At 34.5% G+C, this 10,211-nt stretch overlaps 1 protein-coding gene across 1 annotated transcript; it reads left to right on the forward strand.

Annotated features, from left to right (window-relative positions):
* The first annotated feature begins 1,204 nt into the window (after nucleotides 1-1,204).
* On the forward strand, nucleotides 1,205-9,974 carry LOC141811906 (RINT1-like protein MAG2). The gene is made up of 5 exons (XM_074699984.1): nucleotides 1,205-1,581; nucleotides 1,678-1,788; nucleotides 2,180-2,280; nucleotides 2,359-4,519; nucleotides 9,680-9,974. The coding sequence occupies exons 1-4, from the start codon at nucleotides 1,290-1,292 to the stop codon at nucleotides 4,201-4,203; spliced, it is 2,349 nt and encodes a 782-aa protein (XP_074556085.1). The 5' UTR covers nucleotides 1,205-1,289; the 3' UTR covers nucleotides 4,204-4,519; nucleotides 9,680-9,974.
* Nucleotides 9,975-10,211: the final 237 nt, after the last annotated feature.

Raw genomic sequence — 10,211 nt, forward strand, 5'->3', positions numbered from 1 at the left:
GTGGTTTAACTTGAACGAGTGGGAGATGTTGATAATGAGAGTAGTGGGAAACGTAGGCAGTTACCAAAATTGCCCACTTACCTCACGATTTATCATACTATTCTTCTTTTTTTTTATAAAAGGGTACGTTCAAGTTCTGGAGAGGGACTGCAAAATTTTTTCAAAAATTGTGCGTGTTACGGAGATCTCTCTGGAGGAGGAACATCCTATAGAGATTTGATTCATGAATCGTGAAGGATTGTTCGATTCTTAACGTCCTTCCGACGATAAATATGAAGAATAAGATCGACAACATTTTTATTTGATAATTCATACATTCAAATCAACAGACATAGCCTAGGATATACCTAATATGGTTCCATCTCTACATGTAATAGTCGAATTTTAAAATCAAATTAAAAGTACATGGTATAAATCAGATTTTATTATTTTTTTATTTTAAATAATTTTGTTTTGATAAAATATTATGAATATATATATATATATATTATTTAAACATAATACTAAAAAAATATAATTTTTCATATACAAACTATATTAAAAAATAAAAAAATTTATCCAATCTAAAAAAAATACACTTATAGATTTTTAAAAACAACACTTCAGATATTAAATTTTATAAAAATAATTTAAATACATGAATGATTTATCAAATACTACCGTAGTTTCAATAGAAATAAAATTTTTAAAATTAAAATTAATAAAATCTTATTTAAGTTCAATAATATAAAAATTAAATAATTTTATCAATTTAAAAAATATTATTAAAATTTAAATATAAAAACTTAATTAATAATTTTATATCAAAAAATCATAAAATTAAATTTATTCATAACAGTCCCACACTTTTTCTGCAAAAGCTGGATCCGTCACGTCCCTTGCCCTTTTCTACAAGTCTACTACGTCGTAATCAACTCATCTATATCTCGGGAACCATAACAGTCCCACACAGTACTATTACTAGTGCCTCATACCTCATAGATAATTAGGCCGATCTCGTGGCTAGCTCATTCAGATTGACTCGATCAGTTTGCTGGATCAATCGCGTTGCATGGACGATAACAAAAAGATTATTCTAACTTTGATGGTAATTTAAAAATATTGTCAATATCACGGAGCAAAATGAAAATTACCCCCAAGTCGATAAATGCAGGCCGGATTTGCTGACCACCGCCATTCCCATCTCTCGGTGGTCTTCCTGGTCGCCGTGGTTTTCTCCGCGGCGGCGCGAGAGCATCTAAATCGCTAACCCTATTCCTCATCCTAATCCGTCGATGCGGTGACCGCCAATGGAAGCGGTTCCGACGCGGCTGCCCCGGCCGTCGGCCCTTACTCCGCCGATCGCCCACTTCCTCGCCGAGCAATTCCAGAGCGAGGCGGACCTCCATCGGTCCCCAGACCTCGAGGCGGAACTCGCTCTCCGGTGCTCCGATCTCGAGGATTCTCTGAACGATCTGCGCATCCGGCTGTCGAAGAGCGTTGTGGCATATGCCGTGCGCTCGGAGGAGGTTGGTACGCTGCTTGACGGCGTCCAGAAGGAGCTCTTCGATCTCAGGTCCTTCCTCCGTGGCCCGTCAAAAGGTTACTTAATTTGGTTCCTGAATTCGGTATAGTTCTTGTCTAGATCGTTGCGGTGATTACGGCGTTTAATATTGCCGGAATCTGTTGTGTTTTCAGGGGATGGTAACATAATATGTGGATTGGAGAGAAGAGATCAGATCTTGGGGGATGAATTGCCGTCGCTTGCGAAGGAAGTTTTGAGAGTGGAAACTGTCCAGGCTTATGCTGGTAGGTTCTCTACATTTTCTTTAAAAACCTCGTAAGAGTTCTGCGGTAGGGTTCTGATTCATTTGACTCCACGATATCTCACTGCATTTTACTCTTATCAAGAATGAGAAGATCGAAAGTTCTTAATTTAGATTTAGGGATTATTAGTATTATTGTTCTTGATAAAGGTGAAGTTTTCACTCCTCCTGAATAACTCTACTTAAAGTTGGTATAGTGATTTTTCCCCCTACATTCTGTACCCGGTGTTTGTTTTTATAACAAGTCTGGTTGATGACATTTGGTTCAATTTTGTGAAAAAGAAACATCAAGTATAATTTATCCTTTATTTTGCTAATAATAAATCTTCTTGCAATATCCTGATAACGTGTATTATGTTTTTTGTTTAATCCAGAAACAACGTTGAAGCTTGACAGATTGATTGGTGACATTGAAGATGCTGTCTCTTCTTCAGTCACACTAAAACTTAAAACTCCTGGTGCAGTTAAATCAGAGGTGAGAATTGAGATGAGTTAAAATGCAAAATGATGTATAACTTGTCATCTTCCTAAGTGCTTGTTTTCTTCATTGTAGGATGTTTGTATGATGACAATCAATTCTTTGAAGCAAATAGAGGATATCTTAGCTTCTGTTACAAACTCAAGGCCTCAGTGGTCTCGGCTTGTCTCAGCTGTAGATTACAGAGTTGACCGAGCTTTAGCTATGTTACGACCCCAGGCAATTGCTGATCATAGAAACCTTCTAGCGTCCATTGGTTGGCCACCTCCACTTTCAAGCTCAAATATCATACATCCAAATCCAGAGGCATCAACAGATTTTACCAATCCTCTTCTGATGACTGGGAACTTGAAGGCCAAGTACTGTGAGAGCTTTCTTTCACTTTGTTATTTGCAGGAATTGCAGAAAAGAAGAAAATCCCGACAACTCTCTGGGCATAATTTAGAGATTGCCCTGAGCCAACCACTTTGGGTGATTGAGGAGTTAGCAAACCCAATAATGTTATCAGCTCAACGATATTTTGTAAAGTGGCATGATAAACCTGAATTCATCTTTGCTCTTGTTTACAAGGTTACAAGGGATTTTGTTGATTCCATGGATGAGATACTGCAACCTTTGGTGGACAAGGCCATGATTTTAGGGTGTAGCTGTAGAGAGGAGTGGATTTCAACAATGGTGTCTTCACTCTCTACTTTTTTATCAAAAGAGATTTTTCCGAACTATGCCAATCTTCTAGATGGTAGCTCTCCAAGTAGTGATCCATCACAGACTAGATTCTCATGGCTTCAGCTTGTCGATTTGATGATATCTTTTGATAAAAGAATTCATACCCTCATTTTAAACTCTGGTGTGGTGCTATCATTGACAGATGTTCTGAATTTGCAGCAAGTCTCAACCATGTCCATCTTCTGTGATCGGCCAGATTGGCTTGAGTTGTGGGTTGAGTTAGAGCTTAGTGAGATGCAAGAAAAGTTGAGAGTGGCTATGGATGATGAAAAGAATTGGAAAACAATAATAGGAGGGATACTAGTGGAGGATTACAAATCACCTGCAGTTTCTGGTAGTGTTGTCAAATGTTTATCTTTACTAATTGACAGATCTCGACCTTTGCCAAGCATTGAGCTTAGGGCGAGGTTTATCCGGTTGGCTGGAGCTCCAATCTCAAAGAAATTCCTTGATTCTTTGCTTCAAAGGTGCCAGGAAGCTGAAGGTTTGACAGCTTTGGCAGATGATGATGCAATACTAAAAGTTTCCCACTCCATAAATGCAGCTAGATACTTTGAATCTGTCCTGACTGAATGGTGTGAGAATGCCTTTTTTCTTGAGATGGAAAGTATGGTTAAAGAGGAAGTTGACGGTAGGTGCATATTTGATGAAGAGTTGACTATGTTCAAGGAGTTCAGGATAGAGTGGGTTGAGAAGATTACAACTGTCATAATAAGGGGATTTGATTCATTGTGCCGGGAGTACCTGAAAAGCAAGAGACAATGGCAAGAGAAATCTGAAGGGATATCTCTTTCGAGGACTTTTGTAGGTGCGTTGGATTATCTCCAAGGTAAGATCTCTAAGTTGGAAGATGCTATGAATGGGATGGACTTTGTGCTGATGTGGAGAGCTGTGGCTAGCGGTGTGGACCGGCTAGTTTTTACTGGAATTCTTCTGGGCACGACAAAGTTCAGTTGTAGCGGTTTAGAGATACTTACTGCTGATTTGGAGGCCTTGTTTGGTGTGTTTTCAGCATGGTGTCTGAGGCCTCAAGGCTTTTTTCCAAGATTGTCAGAAGGTTTGAAGTTGTTAAAGATGGAGGAGAAGCATCTCGAGAATGGTGGTTTTGGGAAAAATGAGAGGTGGTTGAGGGAGAAGAATATAAAACATCTAACTGTTGCAGAGGCAGAGAAAATTTTGAAAAGTAGAATATGAATAGGATGATACACCATCATGAAGGCATACTACCAGAATTATTTAGCTGGGAAGGCTGAAGAGTTACTTGCTTGATTGCACACTATAGTTTAATGTGAAAACTACCTGCTTGATTCTATTCTCATGTTTATTGTGAGAACTACAACATTGATTCTACACCGTTGTTTAATGTAATAATTTGCAACGGTTTTCTGCAAAGTTCATTCAAATGACACTATCTCATTGAAAGATATCCAACAAATCAATATGGTTGCTTTTTCCAGCAAGGTTTCTTCAGATGGATAATATCATTTATGTTTACCATCTACAACTTATTGTAAGTTAGTAACTACTTATTTTTGTTTAGCTCATTTCACTTTATTGTATAACTAAAAAAAGTAGGAAGTATTTTGTATGAATCACTATTGACCTGATATCTCTCTATATCATAGATTTTACTTTCTTTCTTAGTGTCATATGGTTCTATTTGACAGCCTCTATTTACTTAACCTTATTGTTTTGATAATTTTGAGTTGGAGAAGAAATTTAGTAGGCTTCTAATAGTTCCATAAGTCTTTGCTTCTATATCCTACTATTACATGGGAGTTCATTATTTATCATAGTCCAAATAATTATATTTTCCTAGTTTCAACTTGATGTGTTTTGTTAGCCTATGAATCAACTATAAGCAAGGTTTAAAAACTATTCCAAAATAGTGTCAGGGGTTGGTCGGATGAGATTGTTTCAATATCATGCCACAATGCTAGAATGTTGCACATGATGCTTGTGGCAAATTGCAGGTGGAGAGAGAAGAAGAAGTAACTGTAGCTTCTTCCTTGATCGCCAGAAGTTGTTCGACACTTGGTCCTTTTAGACTTTGCAAGTTGAAGATGACACTTGCTGAGCTTATGTGATTGTCAGGACTCTGCAGAATTGTTTCATGAGTCGTTACAACCCTCGTGGAGTTGTGGTGAGTCATCATAGAGCTTGAAGAAGCTACTTCGTTGCAAAAGAGTGTTAACTAGTCAAGTGCAGCCCAGATGTTTAGGCTAGCTACTCTATTGGTTGGCATTAGCTAAACAGGTGCATGATGCCTTCATTCCAAACATGTTAAGAGTACCTCAGGCATCTTCTTGAAGATAAAATAGACTTGAGTATTCATATACGTGTCTATGAATTAGCTTGTTTTCACATGTATGCCATTCATTCAATAGCAAAACTTTGTATATTGTTTTTTCTTTTGGTCTTTGACTATGTGGTGTCCCCACACTCCAAAACCACATTTTTGTTAAATAATCTAGGAATAAATCCCCTCTCCCTCCTTTTTTAATATGTACAAAAAAATTATGGAGCTCAAAATGTATGGAAGCATGGGAGAATAATATTTTGTTAATATTATCACCATACTGGGTCATTCATAGCTTTACTATCCTTCGTTATTCATTATGGGTTTGTTATTCATTAGGACAATTTAGCTTATAATGTGTTTTGAAGTCAACAAGGGATTCCATTAATAAATGGCCATTTTGATTCTTTGGAACAACTTAATGAATTTAGTAAATCCTTTTTGGAAGCTTCCAATGACTATAGATCCCATTTTTACAATGGTTGGCTATTCACGGACTAGTTGTACCTACCTTTTCTTTTTTGGGGTCAATATTTGCAATAGAGTGATCTAACAATAACAATCAAGCCTTATTCCACTAGGTGGAATCGTTTATATGGATCCTTCTATGTCATTGAATCCTATCTCGTATTATATCATCATTTATATTTAAATAAATTTTATCTTGTTTTATTGTTAACCAAGTCTTTTTTTGGTCTTCCTCTTTCTCGTTTGATATGTACATTTGTCATAGTTTCACATCGTCTAGCTAGAGCATTTATTGATCGTCTAAGTATATGTCCGTACAATTTTAAACGTGTCTCCCAGAGTTTTTCTTCAATAGGTGTAATCCAGACTCTTTCTAATATTTGCATTTCTTATCTTGTCTATTCTTGTATGCCCATACATCTACTTTAACATCCTCATCTTCGCAACTCTCATCTTTTGTTCATATGCTCTAGTCATAGCTCAATATTCAGCTCCATATAACATAACGGGTCTAACCGTTATTTTATAAAATTTTCCTTTAAGTATTAGAGGTACTTTACTATCACACAGAATATTTGACGCTCTCCTCCATTTCAACCATCATGCATGTATTCTATATAAGATATCTCTCTCAATCCCTCCATCCTTTTACAAAAATGATCCTAAGTATTTAAAATTCTCAGTTACAGATAACTTGTCATCTCCTATCTTAACAATTGTCTCATTACGTCTAATATTACTAAACTTAAATTCTATATATTCTGTTTTTACTCTATTAAGTTTAAAACCTTTCACTTCTAGCGTTTCCCGCTAAGATTCGAGTTTAACATTTACTCTTTCACTTGTTTCATCTACTAAAATAATATCATCTACAAACAACATATACTGCGGTACTATCTTGGATGTATTTAGTGAGTTTGTTCATGATTAGTGTAAAAAGATAGGGATTTAGTGTTGATCCTTGATGTAATCTTATCTTTATGAGAAATGCTTTGGTTAATCTGCTCTTCACTCTTATCATTACATCCTTGTACATATCCTTAATTAGTTTAATATATGTTATGCTAACGCCTCTCTCTTTTAGAATTCTCTATATAATTTTCCTTGGGACTCTATTATAAGCTTTTTCAAGGTCGACGAATACCATATGTAAATCTTGCTTCTGTTCCCGATACTTTTCAATTAGTTGTCTGAGAAGATGTATAACTTCTATTGTTGAACTTTTAAGTATAAATTCAATTTGATTTTCGATCACTATGGTCTCCTTCCTTAGTCTTTTTTTATTATTTTTTTACAAAGTTTAATGGTATGACTCATTAGTTTAATACTCTTATAGTTTGCATAATTTTGTGCATCTTCTTTATTCATATATAAGGGAACTAAAGTACTTACCTTTCACTGATCGGACTTTTTTTAGTTTTCAATATCAAGTTAAATAATTTTATAAGTCATTCAATACTTTGTTTCCCTAGACACATCCATACTTATATCAAAATATCATCTAGTTCAATTGATTTTCCATTTTGCATCCCATTTAAAGCTTGTTCTACTTCTGAAATTTGAATTCCAAGATAAAAATTTAAATTTCTATACTCATTTGATTTACTTAAATTATATAAGTTAAATTGGTTACCTAAACCTTCATTAAAAAATTGATAAAAATATCTCTTCCATTGCTCTTTTATTTTCTCATCATTTACTAGTACTCTATTGCATGCATCTCTAATATATCTTATTTGAATAAAATCTCTTGTCTTCCTCTCTCTCGTTTTAGCTATTTTGTAAATGACTCTTTCCCCTTCTTTTATATCTAATTTTCGATATAAGTGTTCAAAAGTTTCATTCTTAAATTTATTTATTGCTTTCTTGGCCTTTTCTTAACTATCGTATATTTTTAAAAAAAAAAAATTCTTGTTCTTATAAGTATATAATACCTTATAAGCTGTTAGTTTTTCTTCACTTTCTCTTGTACTTTTTCATTCCACCATCAAAATTCTTTACTTGGCGATATACGTCCCTTTGACTCACCGAGTACACTCTTGGCTACTATAATTTTGATATCATCTTATGTCATGTCATATTCGAGTTGTTGTTTATTTCTCTTAATACTTGTATGTCTACCCTCTCCTTAAATATATTTTGCTTTCCATCCTTTAACTTCCACCACTTAATTTTAGGAATCATGCATATTTTTCTTCTATTGATATTATGCTTAAGATGTATATCCAACACTACTAACTTATATTGGGTAGTTAAATTTTCTCTAGGGATAATCTTACAATCTTTATAAATCTTTTTATCTTTTTTCCTAATCATAAGAAAGTCAATTTACGATTTATTATTCCTGCTTTTAAACATGACTAAATATTCTTCTCTTTTTTTAAAAAACATACTAACTAGTATAAGGTCATATGATATCAAAAAAAATCTAATATAGTTTTTCCTTCTTCATTTCTTGTTCCAAACACATAACCCCTATGCACTTTATCATATTCCTCACTTTCACTCCTACATGTTCATTTAGATCTTCTCCAATTAAAATCATTTCGGTTAGCGAAATATTTTGTAATATTTTATTTAGATCGTCTCAAAATCTAGATTTAGTATGTTCATCTAACCCTACTTGAGGTGTATATATGCTAATTAATTAATAGTTTCTTTCGCTACTACTATCTTGAGAGGTATAATCCTATTTCCCTTTCTAACTATTCGTATTACTTCATCCTTTAGCGAATTATTGACAATAATATTTACTCTTTTCTTGTTTTACTCATTTTTGTATACCATAACTTATAATCCAAAATCTCTATCATATTTGTTTTCTCTCCTATCCATTTTGTCTCTTATGCACATAAAATATTAATTTTTCTCTTAATCATCGTATCTACTACATCTATTGTTTTACCCGTGAGTGTTCCTAAATTTCATGTTCTAAATCTTAGACAAGTAGATTTCTTATAATATTTGTTCTTATCTAACCTATGATGCGAGAATCTTTCATATTTAACAATACACCCAAGTTTTCATAGAAATGTAGCATCCTTGTCAAGATGTTACAATGGGATCATGCAACGTGTTCCTTACGGGGAACATCCTAGCGTTAATATAATATTTTGATAGATCTATTCATTGAACATTGCTTGAAAGTTCATGCTGGTTGACAATCTAACGCATAACCCTCCTCCTTTTTAAACCTAGTATAGTTGATCCAACGAGAAATCTAATTTGAATTATAGAGCTATAACAATCAAATCCGAATGAACAAAATGTTGAATCGAATCATTCCGGGTGGGAGCAACAAGGTTAAACCACTTCCAATAATATTGTTATATGGATTCGAACTCCCTACCTTTGGTCGGAAACCCTCCGGCTCTAACTCGCCTACCACTAAATGAACTGTTGGTGACATTGCATCATATTGTTATGATTGTTAATGAATACTGATGGCGATAAGAGTTTTTGGTGTAGTACTTTTCTTCTTACTATTGTCACTTGAATCTATTGTTGTGTTCAAAAGATTACTTAATCCTTTGCAGATATGAACTCCATCTGCATGTACTTGCAACACACTAGTAGCACTGCACTATTATTGGAAATGCTAACCGTACATACTGCTCACTAGGCGTAGACATTGACAAAAGGCAGTAATTGGGTGACATCGAAAGTGTTCCATATTATTATTATCTCGATATACTGTTTATGCTGAACTTGATTATTACTGTAACTTGAAGTATAGTTTCCAAACACTAAGCAGACAAATCAGTTGTGCGTGGAATATTTGGCCAACTTTTCTGGCACAAAGCCAGCTACTATGGATGAGGCTGTTCTGCATATTGATATTATTGTGAAGGTGTTCTACTTCACATTCATATATTTATAGTTATTGATTTGATTATTCTACAGACACAATACTGTTGCTGTGTGGAAGAGAATGGCTACTGCAACTCTTGTTTTCCCTGTGCCAAAGCAAGAATTCAAGATCAAATCTGGACAAATCAAATGTGAGTTCTGTGACAACCTGCATCTCTCCTCTTTCATACCGAACACCATCCCAGCTGTAAATATGTAATTTAGGCTACAGCATTTTGACTCAAACAATAGTTTTCCTATTCCAAATGTTATTACTTAATCAAAAATCTTTTGGTTACTGGATGTTCGTACATTTCTGGAGAAGTAAATGATTCATTTACAATTGGAAATTCAGGAATATTTATCACTTGTCAGGTAAATTTACTGTTTTGATTGTTTCACACAGGAAGTTAAGAGACAATTCATTGAGAATTTGAAGGACAACTGTGGGATTTATACAGGTTTTATTACTTAATTCCTTAGTCTGAACTCTGAAGTCATATTCTTAAGAGAGATGCTTCTAGTTTGCTGTCCTATCTGAATTGGGATTAAAAGTATTATGTTTCTCTATTGGATATCTTTAGCC

This window comes from Curcuma longa, chromosome 17, assembly GCF_044706935.1.
Source record: "Curcuma longa cultivar G26 ecotype Majalengka, Jawa Barat chromosome 17, ITB_CL_G26_1.1, whole genome shotgun sequence".
Taxonomy (NCBI): Eukaryota; Viridiplantae; Streptophyta; class Magnoliopsida; order Zingiberales; family Zingiberaceae; genus Curcuma; species Curcuma longa.

Bases quoted from the DNA above. Each gene is read 5' to 3' on its own strand.
- LOC141811906 (XM_074699984.1), top strand. From the start codon at position 1,290: ATGGAAGCGGTTCCGACGCGGCTGCCCCGGCCGTCGGCCCTTACTCCG. The intron at 1,789-2,179 runs GTAGGTTCTCTA...TGTTTAATCCAG, and splicing joins AACTGTCCAGGCTTATGCTG to AAACAACGTTGAAGCTTGAC. The intron at 2,281-2,358 runs GTGAGAATTGAG...TCTTCATTGTAG, and splicing joins CTGGTGCAGTTAAATCAGAG to GATGTTTGTATGATGACAAT.